This window comes from Amphiprion ocellaris, chromosome 13 (genome assembly GCF_022539595.1).
Source record: "Amphiprion ocellaris isolate individual 3 ecotype Okinawa chromosome 13, ASM2253959v1, whole genome shotgun sequence".
Lineage (NCBI taxonomy): Eukaryota > Metazoa > Chordata > Actinopteri > Pomacentridae > Amphiprion > Amphiprion ocellaris.
Genome location: NC_072778.1, coordinates 30,710,873 through 30,732,117, shown reverse-complemented (window position 1 = coordinate 30,732,117; position 21,245 = coordinate 30,710,873). Strand labels below are relative to the sequence as shown.

At 39.0% G+C, this 21,245-nt stretch overlaps 1 protein-coding gene across 1 annotated transcript in view; it reads right to left on the bottom strand.

Moving 5' to 3' along the window:
* The window catches only part of pigg (phosphatidylinositol glycan anchor biosynthesis class G), a 97,916-nt gene that overhangs the window by 10,518 nt on the left and 66,153 nt on the right, over positions 1-21,245 (bottom strand). Inside the window, exons 11-12 of the mRNA XM_055016635.1 lie at positions 13,199-13,508; positions 9,755-9,918 (exon numbers count right to left, since the gene is read on the bottom strand). Of these exons, the coding sequence (XP_054872610.1) occupies positions 9,755-9,918; positions 13,199-13,508 (474 nt within the window). The remainder of the gene's footprint in view (positions 1-9,754; positions 9,919-13,198; positions 13,509-21,245) is intronic.

The window sequence follows — 21,245 nt, the reverse complement described above, 5'->3', positions numbered from 1 at the left end:
TATATAAATGCCTGTATTTCTGAATTTCTGCTGCTAGGAGCGCCTGCTGTTCCGCCATATTTTCCCATAGAATATGTGCTTTCCATGCGTCTCCGTCCGTGTCGTTTGAAAAATTTGAAGGTTCACAACGTGGAAATTTTCCGCTGAGGGAGCATGGCTGCTAAAATGACGTAATTCGTCCGAATGGAGCTGCGTGGACCTTGCGGACGCATCAAGCATGAAACAAGCTTAAGGGTGAAGGCAGGGGACACTCTGGACAGATCACCAGTCCACCACAGCGCCACACACACAAACAAACAATCACACTCACATTCACACCTACAGACAATTTAGAATCACCAATTAACCTCAGAATGTTTTTGGAGGGCTGCACAGTGGAGTGGTGGCCAGCACCCTCGCCCCGCAGCGAGAAGATCCCCGGCTCGCGCCCCGGCCCCCCCGGGATCTCCCCGGGATCCCCCCGGGATCCCCCCGCATGGAGCCCGCATGCTCTCCCCGTGCACGTAAGGGTCTTCGCCCTCAGTCGGCTGGGATAGACTCCAGCCCCCCATGACCCTAATGAGGATTAAGCAGTGTATAGATGATGGATGGATGGATGGATGGATGGATGGATGGATGGATGGATGTTTTAGGACTGTGGGAGGAAGCTGTACCCAGAGAAAACCCACGCATGCACAGGGAGAACATGCAAACTCCATGCAGAAAGATCCCAGGCCCAAGTTAGGATGCAAACCGGGGATCTTTTAGCTGCATGGTAACAGTGCTCACCACTGAGCCACTATGCAGCCCAGGTTACAGGAATGGTGAAGGTAAAGTTGTGCTTTAAGGTCAAGAAAACGGACTCATAGAACCGCTAGAAAAGATTATCAGAACCCTTGGTTAACTACAAAAGACCTTCAGGCACATTTATCAGACTATGGAGTCATGGTTTTACTGATAAACCGGCAAAATGTGACCTTCACAGAAGAACCATCAGAAGAAAACTTTTCCTGCATCCTCTCAACGAAACATTTAGGAACACAAGTTTGCAGGTGAACTTCTAAACCACTTTGATGTGTTTTGGAAACAAAACACACTGAGAACTTTTTGGCTGCAGTGAGCAAAGGTATGTTTGGAGAAAAACTGTGCAGAATTTCATGAAAACAACATGCCTCCATCTGTTCGGCACAGAGGTGGATTGCTCAGACTTTGGGTTTGTGTTGCAGCCAGTGGCAACATTTGGGGAGCATTTCACTGGATGAGAAAAGAATGGATTCATACCAGCAAATTCTGGAAGCAAAAACCATGCTGCCTGAGAATTGGCTGAAATGAAAAGAGGACAAAATCTTGATGTTTACCACATTTCTCCCCAAAGAGGTGCAAGCTGAAGGTTTTGATATTAAACTTAAAGTCCTCCAACCTCAACATCATGGAAGAATTTTGCAGAAAAAAAAAGGTTTAAAATCCCCCAAAGATGTGAATGACTGAGCTGCTACAAAAACATTTACAGGCTATGATAGTTGCCAAAAAGGGTGTTAGTAGTTTTGCTTCAGGCCATTTTCTTTCTTGTCATTTAAAACTGTACAAGATGGAAATAAAAGAAGCGATCCTGCGTGAAACAATAAAGAAATGTGCCGCCTTTAACTTGATGCCTTTTGAAAATCAGGGCATCTTCTACTCACTTTACTATTTCCAGTAAGAGGAACTTTTAACAAACTTTAGCATGATCTCATACAGATGCTTTTGAAAGTGTGACAGTTCAATTAATTAATCTGAGGAACCTAATTTTTTGATCGTTATGTTACAGTCTGGGATGCTGTCCTGTTAAATTAGTGCATTATTTAACTGGGCATCACCAGTTCACACATTATTTGCTAAGTCATGACTGATGTTTAAATCGTACAATACGCCTTAATAAATCACACACAACTTGTGATGGATATACAAACAGCTGATGAAATCCTATCTACGTAAACATCTCCACAGTAAAATCCAGAAACATCAACCTCTTCTCAGACCACTTGGGAAATGCCCATTATATCCTCTCGATCGATAACTGCAGTCGAAAACTGCCGGCAGACTGGACAACATTAAGAACAGCAGGTCAAAGTTGAACCAATAATTAGGCCTTCAGACTCTAATGGACAGTTCAGTTGATAGTAATAACATTCCTCTTTGTTTTTAGTGTCTCAGTAAGAGGCTGAGATGATGCATTCAAACTTCCCTAATGGACTCATCTGTGCAGCTGTGACTGACAAAGTCACCAGATGAAGAGGGATGAAGCTGGAGTGTCTGATGTCTCGTCATGTCATAGTAAGTCAGATGAAAGACAGCAGGAGTAATGTGAAGTAATACGCAGCACAATCTGTGCATCAACAGAATGCTTAAGCTCTTCAGCTAACAGAGCTGCTTTTTCAAAACAGCTCACATTTATCACCGTGTGCTTCCTCAAAGAGCTGCTAAAACATTCATGTGCAAGCTCTCAGGTGGGTTAACAGGCTGAAGAGGCGCTCTGTGAAATCCTGCCAGCGACTTATTTCTCTCAGAGGAGACGACATGTGGCATATATTAGGTCATGTCTAATCTACAGGTGTAGAAAAATGAATAAAGTGATAAAGAAGCTTAACTATGCCTCAGCTGGATGTCATTTATCCAAAGTGTGTGGTTGGAAAAGTGACAATCATAAAAACAGAAATGACCAAAGTGAAGAAAAAGATCTTTGTGTGACTGGACTATGTAGTGTGATATTTTTTGGGTGCAATATACTAAAAGTAAAAGATGATAGAATTATGGCAAATGCTATTAAATTGAAGAATAGAGTTAAGATATGTATATGAAATACATAACAATGAAGGTTCTAGTAGTGACTGATGTTTTGATGGTATTGTGTGTGTCTGTAGAGGACACGCACGCAGCTGGAAGATCATAAAGTAAAACATGTATTTTTGGTATAAAGACAGATCACATGCTTTTCAGAAAATGATATATGGAGTACTCAAAACATAATGGTGTGCACTTGAGGCAAAATAACTTTTTAAAGAGGTGTATAAGAAACTTAATAATACATAATAGTATAACATGCAGGAAATCTGTCACAAGATAACAAGGAAGTGTATAGCAGACTGAGGCAAAGCCTGAACATGTCTGGGCATGTTCTCTGTGAAACATGACCTAATGATAACCTAATCCATGTCTACTGTAGGGCGAGATCTAGTGGTGAAGTATGATAACCTGATGTCATGATCTGACCAATAGATTTAGAAAAGTATAACAGTGTCAAAACTGTCACTCCTATCATACGTCCTATAGGCGTGGAAAAATGACCAACTCTCACAGTACATAAGATGGTACACAGCTCAGTATCTTGGGTTTTTCTGAGGGGTATAAATCATCATGCTCCTGGGTTTTTTTGTCGACAAAATACATCCTGCTGCCCTTGAATGTGGACTTCTCTTGGTGATTTTTTTGAAGATCTTTAACATTTGAACACAAACAAGTCTTAGGCTCTGGCCCGTGATTTGGGACTTAGTTTCCTCATCGACTACTGGACATCCTGCAGCAAAAAAACATGCTGTTCCTACAGGCAAAAGTATGTGATTCAGGCTAAAATAGTTTATATCTATGTGTAGTTAGCATATTTAGATGTTGGAGCTCTTGCACATTTGCACAAGGATAGTAAATCTAGCATATGCTAACATTTAAATATGCTAACTATTCACATTGATAAACAATTTTGGCCAAACAAACAAGGGGTGAACTGATGTAGCTTTACAGGGCCAATATGGATATCAATTAGTAGTAATGTAAGGAGACTAATATTTGGAATAGACATGCTTTTGCACATAAAAAAAAATGAAAGAACACAATGTCCAACAGGAAACTCAATTGAAGTATCTTTCTTTATGCTTTACTCATATTTACTTAAAAGAGTGCTTTTGTATTCTTCAGTGTTGATTGGCAGTTCTTGTGAGGTTTATCCAACCAGAACATTACTTGAGACCACAAAGTGACTACAGACAGGTAGAGGTAGCTGTAGCGGAGTCAAAGTAGTGCATTTTAAAATTAATTTATATCTTTATTTAATCTGAAAAAAAAACCCAAACAAAATGACAATCGGTTGACTCCTGCTTTGTGTCACTGTGTTATAGAGGCTGGGCTGTGTACAAACTCCATATCCTTTCCAGTGTAAAGACAACTGACAGCTAGCAGACCGTGATGAGATATTCACTGAATCCGATAAAAAAGAAAGTGTGTTGGATTACAATTATAGATTCCAACTTTAACTTCATTGTATTTCAGTAAATGGTAATATTAAATTTTGAGCTCACAAAGCAGCAAGATGGAAAAAAAATCAACGCCTTTCAAGATCTCCACAGGCAATTCTACGATATAATTTCAAAGAGCCTAGCAGTGTCTTTAAAATCAAGGACGCAGTGAAAATCGGATGATCTGAATGTGCCTTTCGCTGCTTGTAATTATGTGAGAATACCAGAGTTGTTAAAGAAAGTTTAAATGATGACAATAAAGCCATGATGTGCCATGTTTAGCTAGTTTCAAGGTGGGACTAGGAAACATGATTGGAAAAGGTAATGAATCTGTGTTTACTTATTTGACAGAAATGAATACATTTGATGACTAAAAATGTGTTTTATGCTAGAGTAAATACAACTATAAATAAACCAATTAACAAAACTGATTGAAATACATGCTTTTAGAGTCTTATCATTTTGGTGCTTGTGATTTTCTGGAACCATTGTGGTGTCAAAACTCCTCTAAGCTGGAAAAACCCTGGCTTTTGTGGATGTACAGAAATTATGTGGACTAAAACAATAAAACGTCTTTAAATAGTTCGATGGCTCGATGTTGTCAAGGGAAACCTGCAGAGCTGCTATTGATCAAAGTCCATTTTCAGTACTTGCCTCGTGGTCGAGCTGCTGATGCTGCAGAGTGAATCCTAAATGAGCTCCGACTATTTGAGCTTCATTTGTCACAATATCTCTTGAGTGCAGATTACAGGTGGGGTTTCTTGAGTAATGACAACAAGAAAGAAGCTCATGTGGCTGTAATGCACTGTGTGATGTTTACAAGCTGGATTTAAAGTGATTTTCGCTGGAAGAGTGTTCATCGTTCAGCCTCTGCAGCGGCCTCCAGAGGCTGCAGTGTTCATTGTCAGTGTTTGCATTTCAAACTGATGGCCGGTCCGAGCAGCGCCCTGGTGATTTGGCTATTCAGAGGGTAAAACCACAACGCCGTTTCCTCCCATTACTGGCTGTTTGTGGGCAGATCGATTTACATTGTCTGTCTGAATGCGATTTACTGCCAGCCTTTACCGTTGCACTTTAGGTTCATGAGTGAACTGGATCAATGGAGGTGCTGCGAATAAATCTCGGCTTTCCGAAAGTAACATTTAGAGCTGCAATTTTGAACTTACTGGATATGCATAAACCACATAGCTCAGGGGTTTCATTGTTATTGATTTTTAAATAATACTTTCCAGGCATTTTTGCATTTACTAGACAGGTTTATTAGCCATGGTTTCTGAATGACTGATGCAGACTTTGAAAGCAGATACACAAGTGTAGACCTATCAGTACTGAAAGTGATGGGGCTGTGTCTTTGTTAATTCAGACTTTCTGTTTCAAACTCGTCACACAAACAGCAGCTTTTTACGATCATTTGACTCGTTTTCTGCGCAAAATGAACCGATTGCGAACAGGTTGTTTTAATGGAGAACAATGAGGAACATAAAATTTATGACGGTAAAAAGCTGCTACTGGAAATGACGTAAGACAGGAATGCTGGTAGCAAACTGTTGAACATGCGTAATTTATTTTACTGATCAATGCAGCTGATTATTGATAACAGACAGCTGCACAATAAAACTGTCAAACTTCATCTATTCAAACATGATACTGTATTGAAGTGCATGTAGGTCTGACACTGTCTCATAATGAAGGAAATCACTTTAATTTGTAGACAAATCAGAGTGAAATTAATGTCACTGATTGAATGTTCTCTGTAATAAATACTAATAAACTCATCAGTTTTCGTATTTGTGTTCAGCTGCAGTAGCAGCAGTTAAAATGGACCAAACATTAAAAAGTAATTCTGAGATTTCTGCATCACCAACTAAAAACATATCAGGTTCCCATTGCTTTAGTTTTAGTTGAATACCCCTGTACTACACTGTATATGTACAATACTTCCATGTTCCGCTAGGACGGCTATTTCTGTTGCACAGTGTTCTCTCTTCAGCTTTTGATGCTGTAACACCAAGGGCAGAATCCGATTATTCGATTAATCAGCAGAATAATCGATTAAATATCTGATTACTAAAGTAATCGATAGCTGCAGCCCTATGTACCCTTGTGGACACGCAGAGAGTAACCAGTTTGTTACTGAGGCTCTCGAATGTAGTTTTTGATGATTGTACTGACTTTCCTTCACTGCTGTATGTGAGGTCCTTGCTAACAGTTGAATATATGAATATCCCAATAATCTTTTAATTTCCAACTGGTTAAATTCACAGAATATAATAATTACATCTCTTATGGTGAGGTCATTAGAAAGAATGCAGCCTTGAACAAACAACAGTATTCAAAGCTTTAAAAGGGAACATTAGAAAGCAGAGCAGAGAAGGAAAAAGTCTGGAGAACATTAGTAGAACATGAAAATGTTCTTTTTACACTGTGACAGTGGGATAAGGATGTACCAACACACCATTTTTCAGAGCTTGTTTCTGCCCATCGACATAATCCTTTTTTTTTTTTAGACTGTTGAGCAGCTGGTAAATCCAGCCTCTGCTTGTGCTCCAGCTGAAAGTGACGCTGATATGAAATGTTTTTATCTGATTTTACTGATAAAGTGGAGTCAATTAGAGCCTCTATTACACCCAGTGTCACCTACTCTGATGTCCTTCACCCCCAGCAAGACAGTCCAACCAGTTTTATCCCTTTACCTTGTCTGAACTTTAGGAACCAGTGTCACATATGAGTGTCTCCCAGCTGTCTTAATGCAAAGTTTTTACTGAAAGTAATGGAATCTGCCTGTTTTAGCAGCTCCTTGTGAACTGGTTGTGCCACTGATTGATAATTTCTTATGTGTTGCTAAAAGAAACTTGGATCCCTCTTTCCCCCAAAAGCTACAGACAGATTTCCAAGTTAAGTCACCAAACAGATTTTTTTCCGTCTTCTTTTAAAGGTCACATGTGGTAAAAAATAAATTTTGTTTAGTTTTGTCGTGAAACGTGAATGTTTGAAATAAACGTTGCGAGAATAAGAAGACAAGTGGAGCGCTAAAAGGAAAGTCAAATCCACCTCAAACATCATGGCGAACTAACCTAAACGTTGGATGACTGGATCACCTTTGTCATCTCTACGCCTCGCTGCTCGCAGCACAAAAATGATAGGAAGGATAGAACTTTTTAATCAGAGACTTTCTGGATTAAATGTTAAACACTGCATAATCAAAAGTAGGATCAAAGACTATTAAGAACATTAATCTGGTATATTCACCCACTGCAGTCTACTTTACTTTTTCTTTCTTTTTGGCTAACAAATTTAAAACATTTTTCTACATAAACTAGGGATTTCTTTAAACACAAGACTGCAGCCTCATATATCCCTGCATTTCTGTTAATACCATTTAAACAACAGAGGCAGGTTTGTCTACATTTGCACATTAAAATCGTACTTTTAGTTATGGCTCTATCAGCAGGGCAGCTGTTGCCCAGCCGCAAACCTCATCGCTCAGCACTGTGAAGAGGCCTCATGCTGAGGGAACTGTAGTTTTGGCTGCTTTCACACACATACAGCAACCAGCTACTGGCCTCTCTCCAGTTGAGGTCTTATGCAGGTTAAGCTGTTTACATGCATCTTTGATACCCTATAAGCAACTCTGCTTGTTGCCATGAGTAAACCAATTACCAGAATATTTTTGTGCACCTTCACTGTCCCACCCAGGGAGAGGATTCAGACTGGAGAAGTTCAAAACGCAAACAAACAACACTCGGAATTAACTGTAATTGTGATGATGGTGTGCAGCTGCAGCACAGCCAATATGACACAATTAGGAGACAAGCATGTTTGAATCTAGCAGGAATGCACAGCAGTGGTTTCCAGCATGTTAGCTGATGAGTTTAAGTATTCCTCCATTGTCATGCCACAAATGTGTTCTTATGAAACGATTAGAAACTGACCTGGGACAGGTGGACAGTAGTTCAAACTTTGGATTAGATCAAATGTGATCACAGTAATGTTTTTCTGCAACTAAACTGCTGAGTTAGTATTTATACTACTACTACTTGTGTAAAAAAACTCTTTTCCCATTTCTCTCCTTCAAAATAATCTAACCATGAATTATTACATTTATCTAATTATTCCATTAGTTTATCCATTACATTCAGCTATTCAAGATTTCACAGTGGCTCTGCTGAACACATAATGTACACGACTGTTCAAAAGTTTGGGGTCACCCAGGCTATTTCATGTTTTCTATGAAAACTCACACTTTTATTCATGTGCTAACATAACTGCACAAGGGTTTTTTAATCATCAATGAGCCTTTCAGCACCATTAGCTAACACAATGTAGCATTAGAACACAGGAGTGATGGTTGCTGGAAATGTTCCTCTGTACCCCTATGGAGATATTCCATTAAAAATCAGCCATTTCCAGCTACAATAGTCATTTACCACATTAACAATGTCTATTGTTAATCCTTTGATGCACAACAAAAGTGAAATCCAACTGAAAATGAGTATCTCCTGACCCACACTGAGCATCAAAGGGTTAATGCATTATATTTTTGATTAATTTAATGTTATCGTCATTGAAAAAAACTTCTTTTTTTTAAAAAATAAGGACATTTCTAAGTAACCCTTTTGAACGGTTGTATATGTTATGTATGCTGAGAGAATGATCAAGACCCCTAAGTTGAAGCCCCTTATGGATATAAAGTTGTCATGATCTTTACAACTATAGTTTATTTGAAGGTGTAAGATAAGTTTTAGTTAGCAGCAAACAACAGCCTGACAAATGGCATCCTTAGCAGAGAATGAGGACACATTACCTCTTCATATTAATGCATGTGAGTCCCTCTCATTGAAACTATTGTCTCTCCTTGTGTTTAGAAACAGACTGAAAGTAATATTTCACACCACACTGGGAAAAAGGGAAAATGATCAGCCGGTGCCAGCAAACGATGGAGAAAAACACAAACACAAACACACACAAACACACACACACACACACAAACACACAAACACACACACACACACACACACACACACACACACACACACACACACACACACACACACACACACACACACACACACACACACACACACACACAGAGAAATATATATATATACTAATATATATTGTGCAAACAAAGCAAAGGGTGGCTATTTTGAAGAATCTAAAATATAAAACATGTTTTGACTTATTTCACACTTTTTTGTTTACTACATAATTCCATATGTGTTAATTCATAGATTTGATTGATGCCTTCAGTGAGAATCTACAATGTAAATAGTCATGAAAATAAAGAAAAAACATTAAATGAGAATGTGTGTCCAAAATGTATATATATAAATTATAAATATATATATATATATATATATTTAGATTAGATAGATTCTCTATTTTACAGTCAAATTGATTTCATGATTCAACTGATTATAGCTTCCACATCCTCCCTGGAAGTACTGTGGGCTATATATACAAATGAATATCAAAGTTAGCCACACAGTGAGTGTTTAGCTGACACTTACCTGTCTCTTTCTGAGCTAAGGTAGCAGACGAGGTGACACACCCAAAGCAGTGGTCCTGCGTAAGTGCTGAGGGCTGTTAAGAAGATGGCAGGTGCTTCTACGTAGCTTTCCAGCCCAACAAAGCCGACGGAAATGTCGACGGTGGCTATGTTGTTGGAATTGCCCTGCAGACGCACAAAGAAACCTTCTTTTAGCCTTGTGAAGGGTACAGAAATAACTTACACCGTATACAGACAAAAACGAGTACACAGAGATCTGAGGATGAAGCTTTGTAAGCACTTCACAGCTCTAAAGAACTGGTCCTTTGCTTTATCATCATCACTCTGAGCTTCTGGCGACTTCCCAGCGGCCCAGTTGTTTGTGTTTTTCCAGTCCCTGACCGGAGCAGCACACACAGCTCTTAGTCTGGAGCTGGACTTACAACCACTCAGGCTGCTGTGCAAGTGTGTGTATGTGAATGTGGCAGCAAAAACATTTTTAAAAAACACTTTAAAAAAAAAAAAAAACAAAAAAAAAAAAACATTTTTCTGCCTTATTTAGCTTTGCAAGTAATTTCCAGCATCTGCGGAACAAGATAAATACGCCTGCAGTAAACTGAATATTTATGTTTGTTTGCTTTTTTACCTTTTTGTATTTAGTTTTTATCTCAAGCTTCAGAAAACATAATCACTGCATTACAATCTGGATTTACAGCCACAACATAAAATATATTTTCTGTAAGTGCAGGTTATACCACATTTAAATAAGGAAAATAAAGATTCTATTAGTTCCAAATTATGCTTTAAAAGAAAACACACAGGAAAAGTAATCCATGTTTAAACTTGCACAGCTCAGGTGTTTCATCTTATTTCTTGGTAGCACATTCAGAATGCAAAACATCACTCGCCTCCTCTTCATGCCTGTGATATGCAGCTTCAGACAAATCAAGCAGCCTGAGCCACACTGACCTGCACCTCTAAGAAATGCTGTCTCACATCTTCTCCTATTTACAGTGCATCCTTCTGATCTGCCTAACAAATTCAATCTTGTCGTGCATAACAAGTGATAATTACATTTAGAATTTGTTGTGTTTTTTAGGCTGCTCCACTCGATTCATGCACACCCACAAGAAAAAGACAAATCAGAAATCAAAGGTGTCTTTCTTGCTAAATGTGAATGCAATGAAGATCCAAAAGCAGCAACGCATCAAATATCAGCTTCTTTTCCGTCTGCACACACATCCCTGATCACAGAGGCAGAAAACACTAACAGCTGGCTCCATTTTAAACAAACACACAGCAAATATCAGCGAGCAGGTTGGAGGCTGCATATGGATGTTTTCAGCTCGCTTATTTGCTGAAATCCTGCTGTGATCTTTCAAATGTTATTCTGCACCATCAACAAATATATCGCTTATGAAAAACAGAACGGCAAGAAACGTTCTTTCTATTTTTGGTCACAAATTTCTGACAAATTGAGTCTCATCAGAGCCGTCTGACAGCGGAGGCTGATCTGACGCAGTTGTTTGATGTCAAAGAAAATGTAAGAACAGATAACATGCCTCTATTTTGAGCAAATTCTGTTGTCTGTAGTTTTCTTTGCAGCTATAAATGATGTTTGTCATTCTGAATAAGAGAAATATCTGCTGTAAGTTGTTGTATTTGTTTTCTTAATTAAATGTGAGCCCATCTTTTAGTTCAAAGCTTAAATAAACATCCTCCTGACAATTCATGTTTTCCACAAAACTTTCAGAGTTGCATCTGAATTCAGACCCGTGGGTCGACTCATCCACACTCATGTGGCAACATTTGCACAAACTGGCTCATTTCGAAAGAATAAACACCTCCGTTGCTGCCTTATTGACCATCTGGTTTTGGGACAGCAACAAATCCAGAGAAAATCCACTGACTCCAAATCACTCCAAATGATCAAAACAACTAAAAGCAGACAACCAACAATCCTCCTGTGAGGCAGTTAATTCATCATGTGATTGGATTTTAGTTTATTGTGACACAAGCGATGTCTGCAGCTGAGGTTACCTGGAATATTTCCCATAATTCTCTTGTGTTTCTATGGGTTTGGCTGCCAAAAAATACAAGGACACTCTGAAAACAACAGCTTCCTGCCAAAACTTATTATAAAGCTTCTGACAACACAAACCAACAATGTTTCTATAGTAACATCTTACAGTTTGGATCTGATCAACTGCATCCCATCAGATTTTAATTAAGCATAACTTTGGTTATTCTGTGTGACACCACGTTTAGTTTCAGAGCAGGACACTTTTATCACATATGTTGCTGCGTACACATCCATTATAGTTACAGCTGCATGGAGAACGTTATTACTCAAAGGTCTGTAATTACATGCCTGGACGCCTGGATGGGAAATTGTCTGGTGGCGGTCTATTCCCGAGCCCATCACTGTGCTAATGACCCAAGGGTGATGAGGGTTATTAAATTGTTAGTGATGGACAACAACACTCACTGGGTAACCAAATATCTGTCGAAGGTGGAGGTAAAATAAAAAGGCAGGTATCATATCTGCCTTTGAGGAACATTAAGAGCTCGTAACGCCAGAACAAACCCACAGAAACCAACCAGTCCAGTTGGGCTTCACGGCAGCGTGGACAAAACTAATGGAATTCAGACACAAACTCTTCCTCTGCCCAGAACTGAACCTATTACAGTATCTAACACTTGATCAGTGGTGATAGCTCCTCCTAAATGTTGCTACTCTCAGGTTGGTGTTAAAGTAGATGTCTCTTACAATCAGACAAGAAAAACTTGCCCACTGTTTTGTTGCTCCCTGAACTTTCTTTTGTATATATGGAAGGTGGTGACTTTGGCTCTGATGCACAGCTTCCCACACACCTGTCCCTTCAGAATCAGTAACGACAAGTGTACAGTTTGTGAAATAGGTGGAATTTGCAAACTGGTAGTGGTTTGAACTGTAAGATGCTGGCCAATTAGATCAGTCTTTTTATTGACTGTAATTATTATTTGTGTGAGACTCATAGCACTTTTTGTAAGACTTTTTGAAAAATGTAAATATTTTTGTAATTGTGAATTATGATGTTGCTGTCTGGGGTGCGGGCAGCACAGTGGCTCAGAGGTTAGCACTTTCGCCTTGCAGCTAGAAGATCCCCGGTTCGCATCCCGGTCATCTCAGGATCTTTCTGCATGGAGTTTGCATGTTCTCCCTGTGCATGCGTGGGTTTTCTCCAGGTACTCTGGCTTCCTCCCACAGTCCAAAAATGTGCTGAGGTTAATTGAATATTCTAAATTGCCCTTAAGTGTTAAGGTGAGGGTGATTGTTTGTCTCTATATGTAGCCCTGAGATAGACTGGTGACCTGTCAGCTGGGATACACTCCAGCTCCCCACCCCCCCACCCCCCACTCTCTTACAGGTTCATTAACATAAAAACTGGCTCTTGGTATCTTAGACATCATTATTTTGGCTCACCTGGAAGTAAAAGAAGGCCTGCCCAAACCAGTAGTGCATGATGGTGGTCTGGGCTGCATCATAGTGGAGTTTCTTCCAGATGAACTGAGCCATGAGTGTCTGGATCAACAGGCAGCAGCAGAGGACTGGCAGGTTGTGAGCACGAAACAGCAGCGAAACCAACAAAACCAAGCCGCTGTAAATCTCCCATAATCCCCTGCTCTTCAGTTTGGCATCTGCTGTGATGATCTGGGATCGCAACAGGTCCTTGGTGCCAGTGAAGAGGATGCCCAAGACAAAGACATAAACAAAGCGTGCCTCCACTGTTCCCCTAAAAGAGAAAGATTACAGGACTGTCAGTGTTTCACCTTTGCAGTGAGCCTGTATTGATTTTTCCTGCAAAACTTTCAGGTCAATATTCAAGTAATTGTGGTACCTGAGTCTGGATGTGGATTCTGGCAGTCTTGCTGTACTTATTCATGTGTTTAACAATTAAAATATCCAGATATAGGAAAATTATTTAACCTGGGCTTTATATAATACATGATAAAAGAAAAATACTTTATCAAACTACTAAACAGAAACCAAATAATCCTAATAAATCAAATGCAACCAAGCACAAAGCTTTAACAAACATCTTTGTAAAGAGTACAGAAAATATATAAAATATAGAAAAACTGTCAGAAATGCAAATATGACAGCAGTAAGAGAAGCACATTTTGAAAATGTGATGAAAAAGCTCAAAACAGGATAAAATAACCAAACAAAGCCTGATGTTGAGGCACAGAGTAACACACATGGCACATTTCAGCAAGACCTTTTGTTATAAAAGGTTTTCAAAGTTCACTACCTTAATTAATTTCATAGCCCTGCTTCTTGTTAGACGGGATTTCTTATATTTCTGTGACTCATAACCCTTCCTTCATTCGGTATGCAGTGTGTCAATGTAACATTAATAATTAAAGCTATGAGACTGGAACACAGAACGAATCGCCGCAGGAAAACAGACTTTCTCACACCCATCACTTTGTCTGTCACGGTTTTCTGCATCACTATAACTTTGAGAAATGTGGCATTAACATATTTTTTCAGTACGTTTTAAGGATGGTTGACATTTTACCACAAGTCTCCTTCTTGAATGATGTAAAGGTTGTAAGAAATGAGTACAACAACAGTAGCAGTGAACCAATCCAGACACACCTGAGACTTGTTGGGGATTTTACGACAGCTGATTTGCAATTCCTTAAACAGTTTACAGGCATAATTTTAGTCCTTCATCTGTCATTAATGGCAATGGAAGGTCCCAACTCTCAGATTAATTAAATAAGTATCCACAGTTCTATGACTTCTACTGTAGCAGGTCTGCTTTTCCTTCTGGATATCACGCCCCACTGTTCATTGTAGGGATGTACTGCTGCATTAAACACACCAGCATTACACCAATGCTGGTCAAAACATGCAGCCTTTCATTCTTTCCTAACATAACATCATTACTTCCATCTGTCTAACTCGGTTTATTTGCTGTCCCTCATGAGCATCCACAGCTAGGTGTTATCCATCTCCCTCACTGTCTTCTCCTTTCACTCTGGTTCCTCTCTGATGGACTGATCAACTATCCTGGGACGTCTTTTCTGCTTTTCGGTTCTGCATCCTTGTCCTCCAGGATATTCACCCTTTCATCTCGCTTCTCTCCCTTGTCTTCACATTGCTCTTGTTTCTTTTTTCTCTTGTGTGTTTGTTTCCCTTTTCTGCTACTGTTCCTGTTTTTTTTTTCTGTCAAGAGCTTTCCTATCTGAATCAACTGGCTTAGAAAAGAAGGTGCCACATTGTCTGCTTTACATTGTTAAGGAAAAACCGACTAGATATTAGTATATTTTATGGCTGGGACTTTAAATTTCTATTAATTATTTCCGATGAATAAGTCTTGATAAGTTCACAGGATCGCAATCATGATCGTCAGCAGGCAGCTGACGTATCGTTCACTTGTTGTCATAGTTACTGTGATGCCGTGCTGCTATCTCACAACGATGCAGAAATCTTTAACAAATCCGTGGATCCAGACAATAAGCCGCATCACTGCCAAAATCTAATCACTTGGTCCTTGTGTCATTTTTGACCTTCCCTGAAAATCCAAATCCTTTAGTCCGTTGTTGAGTAATGTTGCTAACAGACAAACAGACGGACAAACGTATGCCGATTGTCACATAACTCCACGGCGTTCCTTGGTGGAGAAATAATGCGTAAAAAAAAAAAAAAAATAACGCATTTAATTGCACCTCTCTCAGTCCCCTAATTTCTGGCACACCGGTAACTCTGATGAACACTTCAGCCCAGTGGGTGGCGGTAATGAACCTAAAGTCTATTTTCCAGCCATGAAGAAGATGCACAGGATGCACCGAATGAATCAGCGCACAAGAAAGTTTGGTGAACAGTGACGGAAGACAAGACCGCATTGAGCTTGTCGGGTGGAAAGTTTTCTTTTAAAAATCTTCCCAATGGCAGCTTGGATAAAAGTGTTGTTGTTTGCAAATTGTACAACAAAGAGTTTACTTATCACTGCAGCAGTTAAAGCCGACGGTATCATCTCAATGTAAAACATGTTGCTCGGACACCACAGCTAAAGCTACATGTCCACTGAGACATTTTTTTCTGGCATGGAAATGCACTGCATCTAAATATGGTCTCCTTGGGGGGTGCACACTAGTGGGTCACTAGGCGGTCACATGACAGCCCTTCAAACCAACATGGTGACTGGGTTGCAAACTTTCTCTTTTATTACAAAAACAGTTCATAAAAAAGTATTTCTGAAAGCATTTGAGGTGAAAAATGAGCTGAATCTGTCCTCTTTTAGTTCAACAATGCCTAGTTTAGACGTTTAACGAAAGTTCCGTGAGGCGTTGGACCTTCGCTCCCCACGCCAACTTTGCATAAATGAAACTACTTCATGTAAATGATTACCTTAACAAGGTACAATGGACACGTACCTTTAGCTACGACAGTCCTGGTACGGGCAAACGGTTTAGCAGCCCACAATAGACCACTTTTCAAGACAATGAAAGTGCTTGAGTTTAAAAACTCTTAAAATGTTGAATATAATCGCTAAAGTTGCACTTTGAGTTTGTAGCAATCTGTGAATGTAGTACACAGATGAAAAATGCACAGATAAATACAAATGAAACATTTTTGTTTTTTAAGTTCACATATGTGTCTATTCATTGATTCAGTCATCAATCAAAATGTATTTGAATTGAAAAATTTTGCTTACTGTCTCAAATGTTGCTGTTTGACAAAAATATGATTAATCATGATTCATTAATTAAAAAGTCTCTAATTAATTAGACGATTTTTTAAAATTGCAACCCATCACCAGTATATTTACATCTAAAGTTAGAGCTGGAGGAAAAACAGAACTGGATGCTCCACTGCATTCTTGATGTTTCGGCGGTGAAACTGTTTTTTTCCCCATTGGAAGCAAACCCTACATGTGCACATTTCACGAAAATTCCTGAAAAAAGTTTACGCTGAATTACTGCCATCTAAATCAAATTATGTATTTATACTGGATCCAGTCCAAGTCATAAAATATTTAGTGCCTGCCAATACCAAGTCTTAATCCAATACCATTTCCATACCCTTCAAGTATATTAAAGTTGTTAAAGTCAATCCAATATATTTGCTTTATAACTGAATAGCTCTGCAATGCTTTAGGAAAATAAAATGCCTTTCTGCATCCAAGCTGTTCCTGTTATGTAGGTGGTCAGGAACCTTGTTGTAAATTCCCTGTCATGTAGGGTTGATGGGGTAGGTTGTACCATGGCTCAAAAAGCTCCAAACCACAGCAAAAATCTGAAATCACTACATGCATGTCAGAAAATGTATGTATTATAGATTACTGTGGAACCTGTTGTTGCTACTAATACTGTAGCTACCCCAGGAGGTGGAAAGCACAGTGCATTGTGGGAGTTCAGCTAGTTATGGGCACCATGACATAGGCTTCAATGACGCTTAATGTCCGCTGAGCAGCGCTGACACATTTTCTGCAAAGTGACGTGCTCTATTATTTTAGGACCTGTATGACAGTGGATGCAAACACATATTTGGGCTTACACTGGTGCCAATCAGTGGTAATAGCTCGGGACATCCCTATAGTGAATAATGAAAATGATGAGGTAACAAGCCATGGCAGACTGACGATGATGAGGAACATTAATGGAATCGTAATACTGCAAAGGAAAAAAAAAAAATCAAATGTCTAGTTAACATTACTAAACAGCAGGCTGTCTCGTAACATATGTCTATAATGTCCATGCAACAATAACAGTATAAATAAACTAAATAAGTTACATATACTACTTTCTTGAGTAACTAGTACTAATACAGCAGGTCCTCGGTTTACAACGTCCACGACCTACGGCTTTCGTGGTTACGTCGCCACCTCCCATAAATTTATCAAGAAAATTTTGTTCCATCATTCTGATGTACGGTGTTTGCGACATTAAAACAAATTTCACGTTGGAACTAGTTGGCGAGTGGAGCGGACGAATACGTCGTCAAGCTGCGCTATACGAGGAAGACGGCTTTGTTTACATTCACCGGTTGTACACCACATTGGATTGTGCCACATTCGCTTTCTTTGGTTTGTGTTGTTTTTTGGAAACTTTTTGCCGTTCATTATGGCTCCAAAGCGTAAGACAGACTATTCTGATGTCAGTGCTTCCTTAAAGGAATTGTTCTCTTTTTAAATTTATTGTTTATTTTTATTGTACAGTGTTTTTGTGTCAGATTATGATTTTACCACTCGGTTAGCGTAGCTGAGTGACATAGGTACTTATGTACTTATGCGAGTTCCAATTTATGGTGAAAATCACGTTACATCGCGCCGTAGGAACGGAATTCCGACGCAAGTCAAGGACCACCGTACTATAATAACTGCAGTATAGCAACTACAACCGAATAGTATTATGACAATAAAAGTAAGCAATTATCTCTTATCTATGCAATCTTCTGCTTACTATGCAATAATACTACATAATCTAAACAAAAACAAAAGTGTGGTCTTGAAACCAAAAATTAAACCAAAGGATGTGACTTTTCTCTAAGTTTGAGTAAAAGAACACTCAAGAGCTTAACTGCTTAAATGACATAAATAACAATGCAGTTATCTATGTCAGTATACATTCAGCTGCAAGCTTATTAGCTGCTCTTTGCCAGAACTCATTCAGTTTAATGTACAGTGAGGTGTTTTTATAGATAACCTCCACTCACTGACATACATATTGTGAACAACATAGTGAAAAACATCAATATAACAACACAAACCCGCAGCAACACAAATTCCAGTTGAATCAACATCCCTCTAGAACGGCTTCAACAAAACTGAACATTGTACCTTCCACGAAGGTAGAGTTTGTTTGCAGACTGTTTTATTAGACTGTACAGCTAGAGCAGTAAAATAAAAAAAAAAACTGACTGTGTTTTCAGTGTCTGTGATGTTAAAAATTTCAGACTGGGCCTCAATTTTTTAATTTATGAAAACATATTAATGATTAGAATATCAAACATGGCTTCACAACGCATTAAGGTCCCTTTTTGGTTTTCATTGATTAAAATTCTAAAAACTATCATGTATAACAAAGGTAAACGCTTTTTCCATTAAAATAATCCCTCCTGTCTTAGATCTCTTTCGGAGATCGCAGATCTATGCTTTCTCCACGCACCTCTCCCTAATCACTGCACCTCGAGCACACCAGCTCACCTACAACTCTGCTCAAATACTGCCAAAACTACTCTACGACACACAAAGACAAGTTGTAATGCTGGACTTATTCAGCTGTAGATTTTGAAGAACGGTTATCTTATGGAGACCCCCAGGGCCACATGTTCATAGGATTGGTTCCTTCAGTTTGTTACATATTAAACCCCAAAAGTCTGAATAGGTGTTTTTTGAGACTGTCATCAGCTCACTGCAGTTTCAAGGAGGAAATCAATGCCATGGTGTCGACTGCTTAATCCACTCATGATGTGTTTTCCAGCATATAAAAACCAACATATGGACATGTAAACAGCTTAATAAAACTTGATTTTGCCAGCATTAAAGTTCCTGCACACCACCGCAGGTCTTTTCCATTACCCTGAATGACCGGACCGTTAGTGGGGTTAATTTTGGCTGCAGCTGTGCCAACAATAACATGATGTGACAAAACTCTATGGACCAATAAGAATGACAACAGGGTGGGCTGTCCTGCTGTTGTAGAAAAATTGCTATGACCTTAAATAAACACTTTGCTGGGTATTAGTAAGCTTCAATCTGCTGTATCCGGGAGAGAGGCTGAATTTGTCCAGCACAGGACTGATAGTTTCCTTATGGTATGACAGTAAGCGCTAAACTCTTTTTCTATCAGCTTCTTTGGAATGGTTCGACACGGGAAACCTGTTGAGCTATGCATTTTTGACTCTATACATGTGCTAAGCTGAAAGCACAGAGTTAAAACCCAAATACAAAATAGTATTTGGTCTCTCATGTTTCAACCTGAGAATGAAATATGACTCTGACTGGTGTTTTTAATGTTTTTACTATGAGGCAGTGGCCACATATCTCTTATTCTGAGTCCTGAGCAATAGAACCAACTGAAGGACCAGAGTTCAGAAATTGATGATGCCATTAAGAGAGCATAAGCATTCCTTTCAGTGTTATCTGCTGAACTCATTGAACATGTTAGCTAATTAGTTTGTCATAGTTTTGACTCGTAGGCTCACTCTTCTTCACTGTAGGCCCACTTCCCCTCACTGTGGGCCCATCTCTCCTCACCTTTCAGTCACTTTAGGTGAGTTCTGAGTCATTCTGGACAACTTTGACTCATTCTGGCCAAATTGTGAGTAATTTTAAGTCATTTTTTGATAGAATCTGAGTCATTGTGTGAATGTTTTGGGTCATTTTGGCCAAATTATAAGTAATTTTGGAAACATTTTTAACTAATTTTGACCATTTTAGAGTCATTTTGGATAAATCTGAAGTCATTTTGAATGACGATTGTTTATAGACGATTAACATATACATGAATGGTAAGTGCCTATGGGATGTCCATCGAGTACAGTGAGCACAGTCATGAGAGAAACTCTAAACAGGCACCAAAGCCTTTTGGGGAGTTCTGTAACTTTCTGCCTGAGCTGTGAAAACATGGAAATGGTTTAAGAGGAAATAAATGACACAAAACAAACTGTGTTCCCAAGCAAGGCCCATGAGTATTCCTTTATCCATCATAGCTCCTATTTGATTTGGCTTCTTTTTGAAAGAGGTTCAGAAAAGATTGTTAGAAGTGTGTAAGCGCTGTCAGCAGGATTTAAAGATGAACAAGGCCTATAATGTATGCACTGTGGTGTACGAAAAGTACGTCTGCCTCTAAAGTCTGGAGCTACTAGAAGGGTGAGAACAACTTTCCATAAGCTCTTCGTCTTCTAAAAGGCTTACTCTACAAAAAAATCTTTTCCAGCTATCAATAATTTATATACTGAAAAAGTCCCAAATTGAAGCTTTAAAGAAAAAGTGCTTTCGCTTATGAAGGCAATTACATTTAGTCTAATTTCCATTTTAGGCATTCAGCATATGCTGTTATCTAGAGAGACTTAAATGAAAAGATTTTTCTCCCTCACATCTTGCTCTTTAATTAACTTACATTTATTAATGTTTTTTTTCAGAAATGAGGAATTAATAAATGAATAAAACAAAAAAGAGACAAACAAGAGTGTTAAGAGCTGTGGCCACAACAAGTGCTTTTATCCCAATTCATAAAGGATGCAGAGGAAATAAAGAGTGTTAAGAGGTAATGAAGCTAAAACAGGCACAGAATTTTTGAGGAGCCTGAAGAAACTGAGACTTAATTGTATTTTCTGCAAACGTGAAGATCAACACAGTCAGTACGACTACAGAGCTTCTTATATGCTTCATAATAGCAGACATTCTGAATTGCCATAAGAGGAAAAGCACACGTGGAATGAAAAACATTAAAGGTTCAGTTCCATTAAGAGTCCCAGTAAGTCTGCCAGATGCAATCCACCTGTGCTGTTATTG